The sequence below is a fragment of the Amphibalanus amphitrite genome, unplaced genomic scaffold, assembly GCF_019059575.1.
Source record: "Amphibalanus amphitrite isolate SeventyFive unplaced genomic scaffold, NRLGWU_Aamphi_draft 000104F_arrow, whole genome shotgun sequence".
NCBI classification, from domain to species: Eukaryota; Metazoa; Arthropoda; class Thecostraca; order Balanomorpha; family Balanidae; genus Amphibalanus; species Amphibalanus amphitrite.
The window spans coordinates 170,821-193,712 of NW_024881599.1; the positions used below are offsets into that span (position 1 = coordinate 170,821).

Consider the following 22,892-nt stretch of genomic DNA (forward strand, 5'->3'; position numbering starts at 1 on the left):
GAGTCTAATTACACATGTTTAAGAAATGTTTGTGTCGCTGCTCCCGTCAAACTCTTGATATAACATGACGTAATCATAAAAGTTTTGGAAACACTTATTCGCATCCTCATTTGTTGCCATTGGTTTGTTTGTTGTGGTTTGTTTTGGAGGGGGTGTCTCGGAAGCGGAGGTTTGAAAGTATAAGTGGGTGTCGTTTTTTTCTTAAAAGTATAAGTGGTTTGTCTCCGAGTAAAGTTTATTATTTATTAGGCGTTTTAGACAGAGAAAAAGGCAAAAACTGAACTCGAGAAAATCGAACATTGTCTAATATTAGCAAGTGAATTATTCCTGATTAATTGCACCCTGGTGCCTTAGACTTTAATATTAGAACACTGAACAGTAGGGTGTGTCGTAATTAAACTTTTTATTTCAAATCATGGTGCTCCTATGATTTTCTTTTGCTCCTGCACGGTAGAAGGCCAGCTGTATAAGAAAAAGATCCTAGAAATAAAAACCCATACTGCCGCATCATGTCAAAGTTTCGATGAAAATCAGTTTCTGGCGTTGAAGTCTCCACATACAACCCGATTTGTATTCCATTTTCCTGATATAAATGCCTTCGCTGACCAGTTTGGTGCCTAAAGGAGCATTCTATGAACCACCCTAGGGGGTTTGTGGCGAATATTTGGAACACTTTTGGTGAGAAAATGTCCAAAATCAACATGGTTCTAAACGCATGCATCTGGTAGTAGGAAGCTAACACCACAAAAGAGACATATTGAGCTTTAACACCTGTAATGTTGAGGCAATGTGGTGGCGGATCCAATAGAAGTCTTAAGGTTAAGGCACATGCTTGCTAAAACTTTTAAACATGATTCCCCCCCCCCCCAACACCACCACCGCCAAAAACATGCAGGCTTAGGAAGGTATTGTTTCCAACCGACCTGCCCGACTAACAACGTCCGTCAAGTGACTACCATTGACCGCCATTCCCGTTCATAAACGTTAGCTGCCGGTCATCATCCATCGCCAGTCCGTGGATCCGGCTTTGCAAATTACTGGAATGTGCCCCCCCGGCCCCCACACACACACACACATCACGGTTAGATCCGCTTCTGAGGTAACGTGTTGGACGGTACTCGTCACGCGGTGCATGGCGCTTAAACTAGTCCTTGTGCTTTGCATCAGATTATGGGTGAGTGTGCCCTGATTTAACCAATGTATTTTCAGCCAGTCAAAATCGTCCCACACCCATGCGATCATCTGATGTTTCGGATAATTGGATTATTTATTCAATAAACGCCTCACGCATACGACATATTTCAGGGACAGCATTTGCGAGTTAAGCGATTGCTTCAGAATGTACTGGTGACCGACTGACAGCTCTCAGCACGTTGATACTTTTCGTCCATACCTGTTAGGCGGCTACAGCTGATATACAGCCGTGCCTCTGCTTCTCAGTGGCAACCGACTCAGCTAACCCCATCACGACCTTTACGGCCCCTTCATTCACGGCCCGCTCCTCTGCTACCGCATGAATGAGCCCATCATCCGCGGCTCGTTTCGGTTGTCTTCATTTTCAGATTCGCTGTGATCTGTGTGTTTGGAAATGACTCGATGATCAGTCAGGTGCTCTTTTCCAGCAAGTCCGACAGCTCACTCAGTCAAAGCGAACCACACACTTGTCAGCTCATATCGCGCTCTTCTGGGCCGTGCAAAAGAAAGCTACGCTGTCAGTAACGCTGGAAGCGCACACCTGTGAGTTCTGTGGGCCAGAACTCACGAAGACTCACAGGGACTCACTGTTCTCACTCACACAGGGACTCACTGTTGCATCATCTACACCTACAGGCTGCGCAGAACGTTTCCGACGCCGTGGACGACGACGCTGCTTTTGGTGGTCGTTCACGATTGCCCGATGCGGTTCCGCATACAGAGCGAAAGTTAAGACAGTTGACGAGCTACGGCATGCTAAATATAAGGCTACCGACTCTGAATTCAATTGCCGTACCTACCTGTCGGTCGCTACTGATCAAGGAAGCTACACACACGGTGTTGCTACAGAAACTGTTTAAAGTGTTAGAAACTTCCTGTCTTGCCGGGAGGTGCAGTCCGGACTCTGGCGAAGAACCTACGCACAAAAGCTCCTACTGTTAATAGCACAGCGTAACTTCTTACTGGGTTCATCTTGCTATGGTGCTGTTCTGCTCGCAATCCCCGCACAGGTTTGCATTTCGGCCGTTCAGGTGTCACCGCTAGACGCTAGGGCAGAAGCCGCACGGTCTCAGAAGTACGGAATATAAGGAAGCGAGTTGCATGGTTGCCTCGGCCTGCTGCACGTCTGCTGCTGCTGTACCAACGCTTGCTCACCTGGGCTGATAGTAACCACTGCCGCAGCCTCCTTTGTCTTGTGCATGCCCTCGCCCATCCATCTCCTACCGTTGGCTTTACGAACCCGGATTGCCTGCGCCTTGCCTGCGCCTGTGGATTGCTGTTTCGTGTGGAACTGTTTTGGAGTGCTTTTGCCTTTAGGAGTTTGTGTGACTTTCTTGCACGTATATTGATAAGTTTGTGTTGGCTGCTTATTGTGCATTGGTGGTATGGTATCTCGACAGAAAGGAAGGGGACGTGGGAAGGGGGCACCTGCAAATAATGATCCATCTGACTCCATTGGTGTCCAGGCCGCTCAAGGTGCGGCCTCTTCAGCACAACAGAGGGCAGTCCCCGACGATACCAAGTGCGGAATGTGTAGCCTTGTGGTGGGTGATGAGGGGATTGGTTGTGACAGATGCTCAAATTGGTTCCACCCATCAGAAATGTGCATGGGGCTTTCCCAAAATGCTATCCATGTTATTGTGGAGAGTGAAGACAGTGATGCACTACTTTACCTGTGCACTGGTTGCCGTCTTAAGCCCGGATCAGGAACTTGGACGAGGTCAAGGCAGCGTCAGCCCAACACTGATGATGATGGACAAAATCAACTGATTATGCAACTTTTTCAAACAGTGAAAGGGCTTTGCTCTGAGGTAGCTAGTCTGGGGCAAAAGATTGGTACTTTCTTGACTCAGGGGCAGGCAAATTGCAGCAGCCAGGGTTCCGGTTCAGTGGGTACTGCAGTAGTTCCCAGCGCAACAGATCAGGCTCAGAATCCAACTCCTGTTAACCAGTCCACCCCAGCCCAGACTTCCCCAAAGGGAACTGACACTGAGTATAGAGCTCTAGTGAGACAGGAAGTCAGAGAGATCCAGGAACGGGAGAAGCGACGGTATTCTTTGGTCATTCGGGGTCTGACTGCTACTACCCCATCCGGAGTTGTGTCAGAATTTGGTGATATCACATCTTGTGTGCTCGGAACGAGGGTCACTCTTAGTGAGGTGATAAGAATCCCCAACAATCCTGGCCTCTGGCGTGCCAAGGTTATGGACACTGAAAACAGGAAATTGGTTCTAGACAGGGCAAAGCAGCTCAAGGGCTCCCGTTACGACCACATATTTATCCGAAAAGATCTCACATACATTCAAAGAATGGAACTGAAACAGAGGAGAGAGACCCTTGCCCAGTCATCGGCGGGGGCACGAGGCGGCCAGATTCAACCTGGTTCAGCTCGTGGTTCAGCCCAAGACCAGAGCCTGAGTGGTGAGGGGGCTGCTGTGGGGGCTGCTCCTGCAGCGGCGGCGGGGGCTGTTCCGGCAGCGGTGGTGGGGGCTGCTTCTGCCGCAGCTCCTTCAGTCGACTCCAATCAAACACAGCCTGAGACTGGAGGAGGATCAAATCCTCCTGCTTCCAACTCTGTGACCCCCAGAGATGAGGTCGATCGATCTGATGGTTCAGAGTCAAACTAGCATGCTCTACAAACAAGACATATCACTTTGTCATGAAATGCTGTTTAGTCAATATGAAAGGGCTGTATTCCAAAATGAATTCCTTGGGTAACTTTGTTCATGTTAATGATCTTAAAGTGCTGTGCATAACCGAATCCCACTTGACAGCATCCATCCTCAGTTCAGCTATAGCTATTCCTCACTTCAACCTGCTAAGGAACAAGGGCGGATCTAGGGGAACGTTTTGGGGGGGGTCACCAGTCGGCCGACATGCCAGGTCTGATGAATGAATTCTGACGACCGGGGGGGGGGGGGGGGGTAGGGAGCGAGTATGTCGAGATCCAATGACATTTGATCTTCGTCGTTTCTGAGTTGAAGTTTTATCGTAAGTCACTCGGCTCAGTAGTTTTAGTTAGTGAAACCCACCTATAGAGGAGCGTCGCCACGGATTTTTTTACTGGGGGGGGGGGGGGGGGCGGATCGACCGACTTAAAAACCCAGAAGTAGTAGATATAGTTACCTCACTTATGCATTAGTCTAATGCCCAATGCATTAGTAGCATACAGTCACGATCTCTCTTATTGACCTGTGTATGAATCGGCGGCGCGAAGCGCCGCAAAAATTTGAAAAAAGTTGTCAAAACACAGCTCTAAAACACAAATATTACAACCCTTTTAGCATGCTAGTACAAGCCGGAGTTCCTTCACAGTGCACATATGAATTCCGATTCAATTTGACACGGTTGGTGTTATTACAGTCACGATCTCTCTTATTGATTGGTGTATAAATCGGCGGCGCGAAGCGCCGAGAACATTTGCAAAAGAATGTGTCAAAACACAGCTCCGCTCCAAAACACAAATTTTACCACCCTTTTAGCATGGCAGTACAAGCCGGAGTTTCTTCACAGTACACATATGAATTCTGATTCAATTTGACACGGTTGGTTTATGTAATTACAGTCACGATTTCATATTGACCTGTACGTATGTACATGAATCGGCGGCGCGAAGCGCCGCGAAAAATTTGCAAAAACATTTGTCAAAACACAGAGGGGGTCTCCTCTCTACAGAGGACCACCGATCTCTACTGCGGGCCTCCTCTTTTCACAGGGCCTCTTAACTACAGAAGGCTTCCTCTCTACAGAGGGCTTCCTCTCTACTGAGGGTCTCTCCCTTTCAGAGGGCCTCCTTTACAGAGGACCTCCTCTCTTCAAAGAGCCAGAGGACCTCATCTCTGCAAAGGGCTTCCTCTCTTCAGAGGGCCTCTTCTCTACAGAGAGCCTCCTTTCTTCAGAGGGCCTTCTATCTACAGCGGGTCTCCTCTCTTCAGAGGGCCTTCTGCATTCAGGCGGTCTCCTTTCCACAGAGGGTCTCCTCTACAGAGGGCCTCCTACCTACTGAGGAGTCAGAGGGGCCGACACAGACACTAGCGGTTATTCACTGGAGGCCCCAGGAAGTAAGAAGGGCCCTAGCTGTCAGGCTGGTCAGAGTGCCCTGAATGTCCTGACGTGATTTTTGGGATTCCCGTGAATTTCTTTCGCCTCCGACGTGATTTTGACCTGCCAGGGCCCAGGGGCACTAAAAATAAAACAAACAAAATAAAAAAATGGAAATAGGACATCACCAAAATTAAGTGGCCGAAATCCGTTGAGTTTTTAATTTTGCGTATAGGTAGGGGCACCACGAATTAAATTCATGACCATCCCCTTGGAGTTTTCCTGGATCATCCCCTGGTGCTCGCACGGTTGAGACAAAAATGAGTAAGATTCTGGCCTTCAATACGCCTTTTCACGCAACACGATCCAGAAAAACAAAGGTATTAGCTCAGAAGTGTTTGACATGTGATTTTGAGCATGCAAGACGGCGTCTATAGCGCATTTAGGTCTTCGGCTTTTGGGGGGGGTCAAATGACCCTCTCAGACCTTTTGGGGGGGGTCATGACCCCGTGGACCCCCCCCAGGATCCGCCACTGCTAAGGAATGATGTTCAGGGTAGAGTGCACAAGCATGGCGTTTGTGCCTTTGTTCATGAGGATATTCTAGTGGACTGTGTGGTTTCCCCAATGAGTAATGTTCTTTTCTTTCGTTTAGCAAAGCAGGATGTCTACATCCTAGTAGTGTATAGACCTCCATCATATTCAGACTATGAGAACGAGGCTTTAGCCCATGCATTGGAAGAGTTAGTTTGTGGAAAGGAAGTAATTGTTGTTGGAGATTTTAATCTCCCTAACATTCATTGGAAGTCTAACAAAGAGCTCCCATCCCTTATGGTTCCACCATTAGAATCTATGTTTTTGAATGTCTTTATCGCTCTGGGACTGACCCAATGGGTAGTCGAGCCAACGTTTCCGAGTTCAGGAAATACCCTCGATCTTCTGCTAACCTCCAATGACGACCAAATCGGAAATGTTACGGTCCTCCCTCCACTGCCTTCTTGTGATCATTGCCCGGTTTTGTTTGAATTCGTGTTTCAAGGTGACTTTGTTTCTGATTCGTCCCCAGGAGCCCCAAGGTATGATTGGCACAAAGGCAATTATGACAGGCTAAACGACCTAATAGCTATGATTGACTGGGACTTCGAATTTGATTATCTTAGTGTATCCACTGCTGTTGACAAGTTCACTGAGACCCTGACCTCCCTGGTTACTCAGTGTATTCCCCTGAAGACTGCTCGCAAGGATAAGCCACCATGGAGAACCAGGCCCCCGAGAGGACTGTTGCGTCGTAGACAGGAGGCATGGGAGGGTTATAAAAGAGCCAGATTACGTTGTGGTCGTAAATCGGTTGTAGCCCTTGAAGCATATTCTGCTTTTGCTGCTGTTAACAAAAGTGTGCATAGTTTCGAGGCAAAATCTCAGGCAGACTATGAACACAGTCTCATTGATAGGTTTAAAGAGAATCCCAAGCTGTTACACTCATATATGCGCTCAAAAAAGTCTGTTCCGTCCTCCGTGGGTCCCCTGAAGCTTTCAAATGGAAAACTTTGTTCTGACCTCGCAGCCATGAGTGAATGCTTGGCTTCATCATTTGCAGCTGTTTTTTGTCAGAATGTCCCATCTCTTCAAGAGCCACATCAGTTCTATGAAGGTCACATTGATATGTTACATCTGTCTATTGACGTGGTGAAGTCCGAGCTTTTATCCCTCGATGTCAATGCTGCTATGGGTCCCGATGGTATCCACCCTATGGTACTCAGGAGGTGTAGTGAATCCTTGGCCTATCCGCTCTTTGTGATTTTCTCCAAGTCACTCGAGGAAGGGACAGTTCCTGTGGCTTGGAAGAGCTCAACCATTATCCCTATTTTTAAAAAGGGGCATCGTTTCGAGCCACTTAATTATAGACCAGTGAGCCTTACCCCTGTTTGCTGCAAAACCCTGGAACGCATCATTACTAGCCACTTGCGGCTCTATCTAGAGGACAATGATCTTCTTTCTGATCATCAGTTTGGGTTTCGCCAAGGGAGATCCACTGCAGAGCAACTTCTTTTGGCTTACGACGAGATCGCGGACCTCATGGATTCTGGATATGTTGTGGACTTAGTGTTGTTCGATTACAGTAAGGCTTTTGATATTGTTTGCCACAAAGTCCTGTTAACGAAGCTCCAGTCTGTTGGCATTACCAGTCAGCTCTTAACATGGATAGCATCATTCCTATCTGACAGGGAGATGAGAGTGTCTGTTAGCGGACATCTCAGTGGCCCCAGACCTGTCCACAGTGGTGTGCCTCAGGGTTCGGTCTTGGGACCGCTACTTTTTTTGGTCTATATAAATCACATTGGCTCCAAATTGATATCAAAGTACAAGATATTTGCAGATGACCTCAAGATTTATTCCGGTGTGAAGTATCCTCGCGGACATTGCCCGACTGTGATTCCATCTGTTCAGAATGATATAGACTTGTTGGTCAATACGTCTGTATCATGGGGTCTCAAGATTAACAGAGAGAAATGTGCGGTCCTACGTTTCTCGAAAGGCTTTAAGGACCTGGTGCCACCTTCATACTCCCTCGAGGGTAGTCCCCTTCCTGTCTGTGACTCACACGGTGACCTTGGTGTCCTGGTGGACACAAGGCTTAGATTTCACGAACACATCGGATCTGTTGCACACAAAGCGTCTGGTTTATGTTACAGTTTTCTCAAGTCAACTGTCTGCCGCTCATCTGATTTCATGTTGTTCCTCTTTAAAACTCACATAAGACCACTGATAGAGTATGCTTCATGCGTGTGGAACACTGGCTACAAGGGCGATATGGTTAAACTGGAACGTGTGCTAAGGATGTGGTCTAGACATATAGATGATTTGCAGAATCTGAATTATGAGGAGCGTCTGCGAAAACTTGATATGTATTCAGTCGCAGGAAGGCTTCTGCGCGCAGACTTAACCCGCGCCCCGTAGGGGGGGGGCCGAAACGGCCCCCCCCTGTCCTTTTCGGTCGATATCTCCTAAACGGCTGGAGATATCGCCACCAAACTTTCAGGACCCCTCCGGGCATCAATTTTACACATTGTTACCAAAAATTTTTCCAGAGGCTATGATAGGTTGGCCACAAATGACGTCAGAGTGACGTCATGTTCTGTCATTTTCGACCGAAAAAAGACCTTCGCGAGAAGACCTGTCAGGACTACAGATTTGAAGATACAGAAAAATGATCAAGACATAAAAGGTGTAGAATTGACAGGGCTACAAAACTTCTATCTCGAATTTTTGAAATTTTTGAGTTTTGACCCCCAAAAATCAAAAATGCATTTTTTTGGATATATTCGCCAAAAATCCAAAAAGTTTTTTGAGTTTCGAAAAAACCGGAATATATGTGATAGTGCCTACCGTCTTCTATCTACATACCAAATTTCAGATCGATACCTCGTTTTTTGGCCAAGTTATAGCGAAAAAACTGTTCAAAAATGATGACGTCAAATTTTCAAACTCAATTTTTGGCAATTCTAGAACTCGTAGAGCAAAACGAAGACCACCGTTAGACTCCCCGTGACGAGCTGCATCGAATCGATACCCATTTTATGCAAAAATATCAACTTTGAAATTTGACCTAATTTGACCTGACCTTGACCTGACCTTCACAAAAACGTGACCTAGGCTGGCCCCAAAGGCTGCCTAACCCACATAATCGCATTTGTCATGTAAAATGGACCATAAAACATGTATCACACGACACATTCATATTGTGACCCCCGGTGACCTGACCTCGCTGTGACCTGACCTGGTATCAGTGACCTCAGATAGCAAAGTATGTGTTTGACGAACAATGTACCATCGATGGTTTTCAATAAATTACCAATTTACTCGCTTTCACAGCACATTTCTTGAATTGCCTGTGAACGGTGAAAATCTGACCTTTGACCTGACCTGTGACGTCATCGGTTTGACCTAGGTCAATGAAATTTGGTCACAAGGTAGTTCCCGGGTGGGGCTATCGAACGCCGTTTGAATTTTGAAAATCGGATGGTAACTTTCCGAGATCTTAGGGGGGGGGGCCGATACGGCCCCCCCCCCCCCCTACGGGTGGTAGGGTCCGCCGGTAGCCCTACGGGGCGCGGGTTAATCCAATATTGGAAAATATTTAATGGTAAAAGTCATATAAAACCTGAGACGTTTTTCTCTCGTCCATTACACGGCTGCACTCGAGGCCATTGTTACAAGATACGAGTGCCACATGTTACACTAGATGTTCGTCGTCGCTCTTTCTCCATCCGATGTATACACATCTGGAACGGCCTCCCAGAAAACGTTGTGACCGCACCTGACTTAACTAGCTTTAAGAGGGCCTTGGCCGATGCGATTCGTGACGAACTGTACCAGCCTGCGGAGTAGTTGATGATGAGCAACTTCGTGTCAAATATTCTTGATTCACATGTATTTTTTCGTATGAGCTATTTATGAGGATGCTATAACTCCAGTTGCTATGTAACCCCTCTATACTCGCGAATTCTTATCTCAACTGGCGCATCCTTTGATCCTGGGTTCCCTTGCCTTGACTATCCTTAGGGCTGTCAGGCTTGGTGAACCCTACCAGGTGAGAATACCAGGTGAGAGTGTGGACTTCGCTGTAACTTTTTTGAAAATGTTAGAAAGCGGCGCTTCACCACTCACCGAGCCACCTCCCAAGACGATCAGCGGCTCGGCGTCTATTCCGTCTACACGGCGGCATAGGAGCGGTCCGTAAACGTAAGGGGGCGGGGGTAGCTGGGTCAGTCGTCGGGCCAGCAGCAGACGCGGCGGTATCTGAAACCGCCTCACACGTCGACTAAATGTTCCAACGTTTGAAAGAAGTTGGCGATTGGCGACTACTGTTGCATTGGGCTAGTGATGCTACAAATATTTGGCTCGCAAATGCTGTCCCTGAAATATGTTATGTGCGTGAGGGTGAATAAATGCACCAATCGTCGGATGATTATATGGGCCTGGGACAACAAATATAGTAATTAAATCACGGTACACCTCCCACATTCGGATATAAAGCACAAGTACGAACTAAGAGTTTAATCGCCATGCATCGTGTGACGAGTATCCACCGTCCAACACGTTACCTGAGAAGCGGATCTAAGCGTAATGTGTGTGTGGGGGGGAGGTGGGGGTGGGGGAGGCACATTCTTATAATTTGCAAAGCCGGATCCACGGACTGGCGATGGATGATGACCGGCAGCTAACGTTTATGAACGGGAATGGCGGCCGATTATAGTCACTTGACGGACGTTGTTAATCGGGCAGGTCGGTTGGAAACAATAAATGCCTAAGCCTAATACCTAATACCAAAGTTTTTAGGGGTGGTGGTGTTGGAGGGGGAATCATGTTTAAAAGTGTAAGCAAGCATGTGCCTTATCCTTAGGACTCCTATCGGATCTGCCACCACATTGCCTCAACATTACACCTGTGTCAAAGCTCAATATGTCTATTTTGTGGTGTTATCTTCCTATTTCCAAATGCATGCGCCTAAAACCATGTCAATTTGGGAAATTTATGCTCCAAAAAAGTACAAAATATTCAACGAAAACCCTTTCATGTGGTTCCTAGGTTACTCCCTTGCATAGAATACCACTCACCAAAGATATTTATATCACGAAAATAAAAGAATAAACAGGCCGTATCAGGAGACTTCAACGCCAGAAACTGATTTTGCTCGAAACTTTGACATGACGCGGCAGGATGGGTTTTAATTTCTCGAAAGTTTTACTTGTACAGCTCGTCTTCGGTTGTCTTGGAGCAAAGGAAAATCATAGGAGCACCGTGATCTGTGACTAGCGACACACCCTACTGAACAGTGGTGATGTCATGCTGGCGAACTTGTATTGCATTTAGATGCATTATCACCATGGACGACTGCTTACTCGACTGTGACTTCAGACTGACGCACGACACTCGGAGTCTCAGACGACGAAGGTTCTATGTCGTCTGACCAATCCTTTTCCATAACTACAGCCAAGCCCCTGCTGACCTTGAACGGGATTGGTCAGACGACATGGAATCTTTGTTGTCTGAGAGACTCAGAACGCGAGGTGATTTTCAGTCGGGCTGAAGAGTTCCTAAAATTTGCTGATGCATTGTGCCATCGTCAGGACAACTCTGGCCAAAGTATGGGCAAGGTCTTCCAACTCTGGAGTGCTATGGCAAAGACCGGCTAACTGGACTAGAGCCATATTGACTCACTTAAACCCATGTTCCGACAGTGTTCCATTTACACCAGCCCAAATCTGGCATCTCAGAGTTCAGGGACAATACAGACTTAACCCTATTCCTGGCGGGGGGGGGGGGGGGGGCCTCAGAAGCCCCCCCCCCTGAGGTTTTTTGGTTATTTCTCCCAAACGCTTTGAGCTAGGAAGCTCAAACTTTCTGACTTTTACTAAAAGGCTTTTACGCAACATTTCTGAAAATTTTGAGTTGATCTGACCTCAGGTCAGGTCACCAGAGGCGGTTTGGTGACCCTACCTCAGAAAAGTTTGCAATCACGCCAGAGCTAGAGTTTTTGACCGATCAATTTCTTCTCTTCAGGCTTTAGTTAGGGTACCAGTATGTGCAATTTGTATATCTCAGAATTTTCATATCTGTGACCTGAGGTCAGGCCAGACTCGTGACCTTTACATTGCAAGCCTATGGGAAAATATTGAAACGCCTCCTGCTTCGTGTAAACGAGTCAAAACCATCCAATTCTTTCAGTATTATGGAAGATTATCTCATCGGTGATGATCCTGGTGCCGCTAATTGACAGGGGCACCGGCAAAGCTCATCTGAGGTCATGTGACGTCATAAATCGTTTTTCTGTAAATAAATCACGACATGATGGTGCTAAAGACTTGTAAGTGGTACCAAACTGCTCGCCTGGTCAAGGCGCGTCGTTTGGTATGCAGCATGACCATACCCCACAACCTCATTGATGAATGACCTGACCTTGACCTCAGGTCAAATTTCAAATTGACCTGTGAAGGTCATCACATACTTATTTCGCATCGCCTCGGCGAGAGCAACAAAAAATGTATTGGTTTTATGTCTCTATGTTTCTTAGTTTAAAAGTTATATAGGTAACTAATTCCAAAACATTTTATCGTTGATGACCTCTGGTGACCTCAATATTGACCTGACCTGAAAATGTTTTATGTAAAAGTTGTAGATCTTTAAACGACCTATCAAACGCCGTTCGCCGTTTGTCGCTGCGATGTGTAGTTTTTGAGATCTGAAGGGGGGGGGGCGAATCGGCCCCCCCCCCGCCAGTTTCTTGTCCCGGCGGAGCCCGCCAGGAATAGGGTTAAGCCAAACCAAATTGTTGGCTGGGTTATGCCCCTGACTACTAATGAATAAGATCCCCACCCCCATGTCCATAAACCCCAACAAACAGATAACTCACCGCCTTTGGGCCATGTACCCACCTTATTCATGAAGCCACGAGGACTGATGTATGTACTGTGCCCCAAGGACCACAGTTGTGTTAATTTGTGACACCTTTGCCATTGTCTGCTTCAGAATGAAGGCATGGCTGGTAATAATTATCATTAGCATAGTCACTTGGTGGAATAAAAAGCCACGATGGAGCTGGGATGAGTCCAAATGGCTCTCAGAGCACGGCCTTGGGAGATACGAGGAGCTGCTGAGGCAGCATGGTAAGGGACTAGGGACATCTTGGAATGAAAGGATGGACCAGGTGCTCATAGAATCTCATATTGTGCCAATGTGCTGTCATTTGTTGCTATTAGCAAACTTCGAACCAGTTTTTTTCACAACTCGTGTGGATATATGAAGGAACAAGTCTACATTTGTAACACCCGCAGTCTGCAATAAATTATTTATTTTGCCATATAAGTATACCATTTCGTTGGGTTGTGTAGTTCTGTGACGCTAGCCTTTCTCCCTTTTGTGCCAGGAGTGGGTGGTCTGCTGGATTTCGCCGACGAGCGGCGGCTGAAGGCCATCCCGAGCGAGCACCGCGGCCCGCTGCTGGAGGCCTCGCGCCAGCTGTTTGACCAGCTGGTGCTGAACTTCTGGCTGGTGCGCGAGCGCCAGGACGACCAGGCCGACTGGTGAGACGCCCTGTCGAGATGTGATCCAACAGGCGAACTGTTAGCATGTGTGTGAGGTGCCCCAACATGCCCCAGTTGCCTCTAACTTTTTATGGAATGCTCAGGCTGAAAAATTGGCTCTGCAGTTTGTTAGGTATCAGTTATCCAGCATTACCTATATCGTATTCACTGGTCTCCGCTCTCTGCTCTGTGATTTTACCCCGCGTTCGCTGTCTCTCGGACGACGAAAATTTTACGTCGACCGGCCAATCACCGCGTTCCATAACCGCAGCCGAGCCCCCGCTGACCTTGAGCGGGATTGGCCGGACGACGTAGAATCTTCGTCGTCCGAGAGACGTCGTTGGTTTGAACAATTCAGGCTTGATAACTTTGGACACTCATCTAATGTTGATGTGCGACCCAAATGGTTTTCTATGTCTACGTGAACTTCTTACCTGTTTGGACTAAATGAAAATGTTCCAGTACCTAACGCTCGAAACACTGTTGACAGCTGTATATAAACTGCACAGTACCCGGTCCCCACCGTCCCGCACCCTGACAGCCGAGTCACCACACCGCCGACCGGTCCCGCTCCCCAGGCTGCGGTCCCACGGAGTGACCTCGCTCGACCAGCTGTCCTCCCGGGCGGAGGTGGCCGACCAGCTCCTGGCGGGCCTGGCGGAGGCCGCTGCCCGGCTGCCCTCCGGACAGGCCGAGATGGCCGAACTTAAACAGCAACTGCTGGAGGAGATGCGGACCTCGCGGCATGTCGTCACCCCCACCGAACCACGGCCACTCGCCTGGTGTACGTTAGTAAAGTAGACTGTCGTAACGTAACTCATAAACGCTCGTCCAGCGTCCGTGTTAGTTCGTAGTTGAATGATTTCATTACCTATCCTCGCCTGTGTCTTGGTTTATCATTGGACATTGACATCCTAGCTGTGATTGAAACTCTACTACTATTTTCCTTCCTTCGTCTACTCAGTTCCTCCACCATGCGCTGTACATGCCTTCTTCCGTAGCCTTCGATGATTGTTTATGTCTGTGCTTGCAGCTGGGTGTAACCTTTTAAGCAACCTGGTGGCGCTGTCAATCTCTGTGTAACGGTTTGTGCGTACAGGGCGTAATCTGCTGAGCGGCCTGGTAGCCCTGTCGACCATTCTCCTCTCTGACCTCGTGTACCGCTGGTGGCGGGACGGCGCCGACGGCCGCGCCATCACCGAGCCGCTGCGGCACACACTGACCGCTCTGCTGCAGCTCACACTGCGCTGCCACGTGCGGCTCCTCTGGGAGGACCGGCGCAGGGTCGGCGGCGTCGTCTCCCTGGAGATCAAGGTCAGTCGGGGGGGAGGGAGGGCTAGAGAGGGAGAGGGGAGTCAGGAAAGACTGTTGAAAGACTGTTGACTCAACACATCAAGACCTTACTTCTATAGGATCATTTCTACATCTAGGTCTTGTCGCGATCATTCACCCAACGTATCAACGGCTGGGGTTGATACGTTGAGGGAGTTGTTCGGTGCTCACGTAAGCTCCAAAAGCATTCATCAGCACTCCTCGTTGAAACATAAGTGACCTCCAATTTTTATCTTGTAGGAACATCGACTCTCCATAATGACCACGACACATGTATTTTTTCCGCTGCCTTTCCAGTGTTCGCACCTCTCCTTTCCCCTCGCACCCTTCCCCACCCTGCACCCTGTTCTCATGACCCCCTCTCACCACGTCCAACTTCCCTCCCTCCCTTGACTCCTTCCCACTGAGCACTGACCCCTCCTCTCCCGCTACCCCCCCCCCCTCCTCAGGTAGAGCGGGTGGACGGCCGGCCGTACGACCTCCGCTCGGACCCGGCCGCGCTGCGTGTCCAGGTTCACGTGCGCGGCGCGCCGGTGGCCTGTGCGCTGGAGTGGCGCGCTGCCGACGAGGTGCGGTGTTCGTTCCCCGCCCGCGCCGCCGGTACCTACTGGATCTCTGTGATGCTGGCCGGACGACACGTGGCCGGTAGTCCGTACCGGAGACACTTTCTGGCAGGTGAGAGGCGCGGAGGAAGGGAGAAGGAGTATTTCATCGTTACTTAGGTATATCAACAACTTATCATTGGTAAATTGTGAGGTCTTTTTCTTTTATTGCGTGACTGCCATAACGATTGTGCGGCAAGGCTTATTTCTCCAAACCCCTTGAAGTTAAAAACTCATTGCTTAGTAAACTCACAAATATTACGCCGATCCTCGTTTTGAAGCTACCTTTCGTCTGTGGGACGTCATTGACCCCTAAAACCAAACTCACCCCCCCCCCCCCCCCCCCCCCCAGAGCGTCCGGACGCGGACCGGTCGCTGCTGCTGAGTCACAGCAGCACTGCCGTCATGACGCAGGGACAGCCGCACAGTATGTCGGTGGAGCTGCGGGACGCCTTCAACAATCCCTGCGAGCCCGACGACTGGGAGCAGCTCCGACCGCTGCTCACCGTGTCTGTCGAGGAGGTAGGGATGGATATTGGGTAAGGGTAGGGGTGTAAGGTGGGGTGGGTGGTGCACACTGGCAGCAGCTGTCGCGGCCGCTGCTCACCGTGTCGGTCGAGGAGGTGGGTAGAGAGGGTTAGAGTGATAGGGATGCGGACGTGACGAGTGGCTAGGGTGGAGTGGAGCGAGACAGGACGGGACGCCGGGGAACGACGGAATGGAACTATTTAGACAGGGCACAATTGATTATTGAACTGAAGGTATGTGAAGACTTGGTTGGTACTTGAAAGCATCAACGCAAGGGTTCAGGCAGACTAGCATGCTTATTTTTGCGATTTGGATTATGAGCAGCCTGCTACAGGGCCGTTGGTTTTCCTTAGTTCTTTAACCACGTTAATTTTTTGTCCCCCCAGCTGGACACGGGGCTGTCGCTCATCGCTGTAGGTTTTGGAGTCGTCAGCCTTCCCGTAACTGCCTGATCTCTCCCCAGCTGGACACGGGCCTCCCGGTGGTGGCCTACGAGCACCTGGAGCCGGAGCTGGGCGGTCGACGCGTCGGTCTGCGACTGGTCCTCTCGCGGCAGGGCTGCTTCAAAGGCACCGTGGCCTGGGACGGACGGCCCGTGCGCGGCGGCTGCTTCCATGTGGTGGTGCTCAGCGGTGAGTCTTGGTGCTCAGTGGTGGTGAGATGTGGTGCTCAGTAGTGGTTGTTGGGGTTGTATGTATGGTGATTTCTGGTGCACGATGGTGGCTGGATATAAATGTGATGGAAGAACGGGAAAAGGCGTGATGCAACCACGTCACATATAGCATATTTTTCAGTGAGCCTTTGTCTTATCCAATATATCTCGTGCAGTGTACAGGGTGTCTCAAAAGTTCGTTGACAGGTACCAGCCATGCTTTTTTGTCAATAATTCTGAATCAACAAGAAATTAACAGTCGAAATTTTGCATGGGCATTGGTGACAACCTTCCCCAAGCAGTCTCATTGTTTTCAAGTGCATTTGACCCTTCATGAGCTCTGACCATGGGTCAGGCACGAAAATGTAGGTTGCAAAGTCGGGTATGTTGTGAAACTCTCTGTTTCAGGAGTAATGGGAATGGTTAAGTCGGAAATGACACATGGCTAAGTGTCGGCGAGGATGAGTGCAACATGATGATCATCTCATAAAAACGGTGGCTAAAATTTTTGAAGGACGAAACCATGCGAGACTAACGGCTTTTTGAACGACCCTCGCACGACAGCAGACTCGTGTTCCGGAAAGCAGCTGAAAATGCGGTCATAACTATTGAAAACTGGCAAGAAGCTCACAGACAGAGGTTACCCATATTCAAAAAGTGCAGGTCATCATAAAATAAAGACAAATTATAATTTAAAATTGTTTATAATATCTATAACGCTAATTTTTGGGGACAATAACACAAAAATCGTCAATGCCAAGGACACCTGACCCTCCAAAAGTGTCAGTTATTGTAAAATTTTATCTAACGAAGTTTCAAGAGGCAGATCTGCAGCGAATAATTTTCTTTTAAACACAAAATCCCGATAAAACCACACGATGGACAGGTTTGGGCCGTTTACAAAGCAGAACCTCTCCCGAGGAAAACACTCCGCAACCGAGCGAAGGTCTTGGCATGGGGAATGACGAGCGCTTGGAATTTGCAAAATTTGCACAATGTGTCTGAGAAACAGACGTCCGACACATTCTGCTACCATATGATGCGAAAAATTTACTCCTGGCACTTCCCGTTTGTTCAGGACTGGGGTCGTTTTGAAAAGGAAAATGGTGCTTGGGAGGTCGGCGCCAGTCATTCATGAAAGAGTTAGCGCCAGAGAAGACCTACAAAATACTCACGGATGGTGTCGATGCAAGCTGTCGGCTTTCAGGGAGGAGCGGATGTTGCCGGGGAGCTCGTCAAAGCTAAATCCGACGCAGAAACTGCAGGGGATTCCCCTGCAAGAGCTTGAAAGCTGCCTCCTCTTTTATCAGCCTCCGGCAGCTGACGGAGCAACAAAAATCGGTATGGGCAAATATTTTTGGAGATACAGCAAAGGGGTTGGTTTCCAACCTTCTTAATCAGTTGTCAAAGCATGCATATTTGTCTAGTGTACACACAGACACTAAAACCTTATACTTTTGGCCGGTTCTTATATGCTTTATTAGCATGGGAAATGTGAAAACGAAGTTTTGAGACACCCTGTATTTCGCCTCCATTGACCCGCGCTCTCGCCTGTCCTCTCGCGCGCAGCCTACCACATGACCTCGGTCAAGAAGAACGTCTCGACGCGCAGCGTGTCGTTCTCCGCGCGGCTGACGTCCGTCGATGGCGTGCCGCTCAACAAGCCCAAGGACGTCTGGTGCTACGTGTCGCCGAAGCAGCTCACCATCCGCGAGACGGTGTTCTTCTTCATCCCGCGCAAGCTGTACACGTTCCGACTGTGTCCGAGCACCCGACTGACGCCCACAAACGAGCGGAACACCGCCTGCCTGCCCTCGGTGACGGTCTCGGACGGCTGTCAGCCCGTGGTGGAGCTGACGCTCTCACAGCGCGACCAGCTGGCCGCCACCTTCACCCTGTTCCTGCTCAGGAATGTCGGTGGTAGTGAGACGTTCTCGGACCGCCGGCGGTTCTTTTACCGCGAGCTGGAGCTGACGGCGGCCGGTCGCTCGCGCCGCCCGCTGGCGCTGCACGTGCGACGCGCCGCGCTGCTGGAGAGCTCGCTGGACGCGCTGCGCGGCGCCTCGACCGGCGACTGGACGCGGCCGTTCGAGGTGCGCTTCGACTCGGAGGAGGCGCTCGACTACGGCGGTGTGCGCCGCGAGTGGTTCGAGCTGGTCTGTGAGGCGCTGTTCGAGCGGCGCGGCGGCCTGTTCGCGCCGCTGGCCGACTCGGGGAACGGCAGCCAGGCGCTGGTACACCCGCGACCCGCCGCCCGCCGGCCGCAGCACGTCAGACTGCGCCACTTTGAGTTCGCCGGCCGGGTGGCGGGCAAGTGCCTGCTGGAGTCGGCGCAGGGCGGCGCGTCGCGGCAGCTGGTGCGCGCCAGTTTCACCCGCTCGTTCCTGGCGCAGCTGATCGGCCTGCGCGTCTCCTACAAGGTAAGGGACGGAAAACGGGCTGGAAAACGGACTTAGTGTAATCTGCCATCATGTAGTGTTCTTCCTTATAGTGTCGAATATTATGACTTTCATTACCCAGTTGGTATTATTTTTTGCTAGCGCTTCAATGCCCTTCAAAATTCAAATACGATCTAATCCATCAGTTTCGGCCATAACTTCTTATGCTACTTCCTGCAGCTCCGACCGTAAGGCATTGTAATGTTCACCGGATTCCCCCCCCCCTCCCTCCCCCTTACCCCTGCTCCCTCGCTCCTCGCTCACCTCACCTCTCTCACCCCTCGTCCGTCGGCAGCATTTCGAGCAGGACGACCCGGAGTTGTACCGGACCAAGGTGACGCTGATCGAGACGTGTCCGGCCGACGAGCTGGCTGAACTGGAGCTCACATTCACTGACGAGGAGTTCGGGGAGCGCGGCCAGCTGCTGCAGGTGAGGGCTCGGGCGGGGACGGTTACTGTGCTACGGAGGGTGTGTTAATCTGCTTTATTTTTATGCTACAATAGTGCGCGGTTGGGTAGAAATGTTGTAGTTATTCCAGGCAAAAACTACTATTTGGGTCGCTCAACCTCTGACCCAGCATAAACTCTGACTCAATATAGTATTTTTGCCTTTGCACGACAGTTCTGTGAGATATAAACCTATTTATGCTCTTTTTTATTGATTTTGTGCATAAACAGAAGCGAATGAGACCGCGAATGGCGAGCATCAACGATGCGTGTGCATCGTAAATGCAGTCAACAATGTTTTTTGAAGTGACAGATATTGTTTGTTTTATTTGTTTATCCTTTTAGTGGCTCCACGTCTGACCCCAGCTGCCCCGGGTCGTCCGTTTCAGACCGTGGAGCTGCGCAGTGGCGGCGCGCGCACTCCGGTCACCGCCGAGAACCGGCTCGAGTACCTGCAGTGTCTGGCCCAGTACCGGCTGGCCAACCGCTGCAAGCCGGAGGTGGACGCCTTCCTGCGCGGCCTCAACGACCTGGTGCCCGACAACCTGCTCGGCATCTTTGACGAGAACGAATTGGAGGTGGGTGCTAGGATCGGGTGGCAGGGCAGTGGGGTGTTGTGAGTACGATTGAGATATTTGATGTTCAATGTGAGGTTCAATCGTTTGTGGAGGTATCGTATCCCCACTGCGCACATTTCTCACAGCTCATTGGTCCTTGCATGTCAAAATTTAACTGACAAGTTATGTCAAGTTTCAATACCGCCATAAGTCCAAGCTTTCGTCTTATAAGACCTATCCTGATGTGCGCAGTGTATCCTGACCTGTCTCTGTCCGTCCCCAGCTGCTGTGTATTCTGTCCGTCCCGTCCCCAGCTGTTGATGTGCGGGAGCAGCGAGTTCAGCGTGGCCGAGCTGCGCCGTGTATGCTGACGGTGTGCTGTGACAGTGTGCTCTGACGGTGTGCTGTGACAGTGTGCTCTGACGGTGTGCTGTGACAGTGTGCTCTGACGGTGTGCTGTGACAGTGTGCTCTGACGGTGTGCTGTGACGCTCTCTATATCTCCGTCCCCAGTTACTGATGTGCGGGAGCAGCGAGTTCAGCGTTGCCGAGCTGCGCCGCCACCACACCGTCACCGACCACAACGCCGCCTTCGAGAAGGTGCTCGGCTGGTTCTGGACGGCGCTGGAAAACTTCTCCGGTGAGTGCCCTCGCGGTCATTAGGGTCGATAGTGGTGCCAGGGACGGCGCTGTGTACCATGGTGTCAACGCGGTTATTCTCTTGGACGTTAGTCTATCTGCTCCTCAATACTGAGGACCCGCACCATTGAGCTCCCGTCCCATATAAACTACTTTACCGTTATGTGTAACCTATCTGGCCCTTTTTTACTCTACCTGACGTTGTCTTTCCTGTCCGACCTGGCCCTCGTATGCCCGTTATTTGACCCGTGTGCCTGGCCTGCAGCGGAGGAGGGCTCCCGGCTGCTGCAGTTCACCACCGGCTGCGCGCGACTGCCGGCCGGCGGATTCGCTGAGCTGATGCCCAAGTTTCAGATCTCCAGCTACCCAGAGTTCGGCGCGCTGCCCGTGGCGCATACCTGGTGAGTGGAGATGGGGCGGGGACGGATGGGTAACTGGGGTCAATCACTACGGGAGGGAGATTTAGGGCGGTGCAGGCAAGCGACAAACAAATTGTCGGTAGTTGCTTATGCCGTTCGCTGTCGTAGTAATTGAATGTATGGAGAATAGAGACCATCTTAGCTATGGAGTACTCATAAAGTGATGTCATAGTAGTGGTCTTAGCAATCTGGAGAACGTTTTTGAAGTGTTGCCTTATTGTACTGACATGTGTCTAAATATATCAGTTCCTTCGTTGCAAGTAAACTGACGTTGTGCCCTCTTATGCACTGAAACTTGCGTTTCTCCGTCAGTTTCAACCAGCTGTGTCTGCCGGACCACGTGAGCTACCAGGAGTTCGAGCGGGCCCTGCTGCTGGCCATCCGAGAGGGTAACGTCGGCTTCGGACTGTTGTGAGTCGCCGCCGCCGGACGGGGTTGCTACCGGAGAGCGACCGTTGGGGACGCCCATTGTGTCTGTAGACGCTCGGTCTCTGGGTCGTGGCTGCGGCCGAAAAACTCTGAAGAAAATAGAACACAAAGAAGAACCCACGAAGGGACGCACGGTGAACGGACGATGATACGCTGAATCACAGTATTCTCAAAGAAGTGAACCGTGGCTGAATCTTCATCAGAGGTGAATGATATTGGTGTATCGGGTGCGAAGAAGACGTTCAGTCTCGCACGTTTAGCGCTGGGTGGTGGCAATGTCTCTGCTCAGGATGAGTATGTGATCTGATTGTTGTATGGCACGCCATTCAGCACAAAGCTGAGACTGAACGGTTTCAGCCGAGCGGAACTGAAATGAAGAATATTTATCTTATATATCAGCGTCGATTTAAGTTTATTACTGGTGTGTTGGAACTGGCAGCTGATATGATTGCGTGGGTGCCCAAACACGGACGAAAATACGAACAGGACAGTATTTATGTGATGTGATAGTCACCGGGCATGTAGTCACCGGCGATGGTTGTGAATGAGGTACTTAACATTACTGTATTCCTTGCTGGGTTCTAGTCGCAGTTGCTTTACCTCCATTCAAAACTGCCGGGACCAAGGCGTAAACCGGTTGTTTTTTATTTGTAGTGCTTTCGAAAGGCGTGCAATGAAAGTGATGGTATTCATATCCTAGCAATGCAGTGTCATGGTTCCTTATATCACGGCGGTGGGGTCGACGTGATTCTTCCCTTGTAGGACAGCCGACACGTGGTGAAATGCGTGCTAGCCGAAATTGAAGCTGAGAGGCTTGAAGCCCAGGCCGTGTATTGGGATTACAGATGCTATTTCGAAGCATGTATTCGCTGTGATCGCATTGCTCTGCCGTTTGTGCCGCTGTATTGCCCGCTGGTGTTGGAGTGCTTCCAGGATGTTGGAGGTCTGCCATAATCTGGTGGTTACATAGAATGCGCTGCTTGTATGAGTGGAAATGAATTAAATAGCAGCGTGTGGCGTGTCGTCACATAGCCAGAGGACAGTATCGTGTGTATGGGAAGTGGAACTCAGCAGTATAGTAAGGCCTCTCGCTGCAATTCGTCTTTGTTGGGTTACTTTCTACCGAGTCCGCCTGCTGCTATGTAGTATGACCTTTACTATGCATAAAATATGTACGGACTCGACTTGTATGTACCTTGTGCAATATATCGAGACACCATATCATTCCGTTGACTTGGGCCTTTCGATATCGAAAAAGGAGGGACATGCTCTTCACGCTCCTGTAAATCATGTCTGGTGGAAAACTGTTTCTTGGTCGTACGATTGTCCTGGTTTAAGTCAGCGCTGTTCTTTCTGTTCGCGCATGCGCGCCTCAGTAGCTGATAGGTTGGTGAGGACGACGGCTGCGTGTGTGTGTTTGCGCCGTTCGCCTCTTCAGGGCTGCCGCCGCGGTAATACTGTGATAGACGCGCTGAACTGAGATGGCGCCGGCTGGGGCGACGCAGCCCGCTCAGAGGGGTGAAATATACAGC

The 22,892-nt window shown here is 50.0% G+C and overlaps 1 protein-coding gene across 1 annotated transcript; it reads left to right on the top strand.

The window, feature by feature from the left end:
• The first annotated feature begins 130 nt into the window (after window positions 1-130).
• LOC122380695 (apoptosis-resistant E3 ubiquitin protein ligase 1-like) lies at window positions 131-22,581 on the top strand. Its single transcript, XM_043364081.1, has 14 exons — window positions 131-183; window positions 12,765-12,901; window positions 13,162-13,318; window positions 13,897-14,102; window positions 14,418-14,632; window positions 15,100-15,325; window positions 15,605-15,774; window positions 16,244-16,412; window positions 18,002-18,852; window positions 19,166-19,300; window positions 19,707-19,895; window positions 20,387-20,513; window positions 20,778-20,913; window positions 21,244-22,581. The coding sequence occupies exons 2-14, from the start codon at window positions 12,766-12,768 to the stop codon at window positions 21,344-21,346; spliced, it is 2,820 nt and encodes a 939-aa protein (XP_043220016.1). The 5' UTR covers window positions 131-183; window position 12,765; the 3' UTR covers window positions 21,347-22,581.
• The last annotated feature ends 311 nt before the right edge of the window (window positions 22,582-22,892 follow it).

Excerpts from the sequence above, each read along its gene's own strand:
- LOC122380695 (XM_043364081.1), top strand. The coding sequence starts at position 12,766 with ATGAAGGCATGGCTGGTAATAATTATCATTAGCATAGTCACTTGGTGG. Across the intron at positions 13,319-13,896 it reads CAGGACGACCAGGCCGACTG|GCTGCGGTCCCACGGAGTGA; the intron begins GTGAGACGCCCT and ends CCCGCTCCCCAG. Across the intron at positions 18,853-19,165 it reads GCCTGCGCGTCTCCTACAAG|CATTTCGAGCAGGACGACCC; the intron begins GTAAGGGACGGA and ends GTCCGTCGGCAG.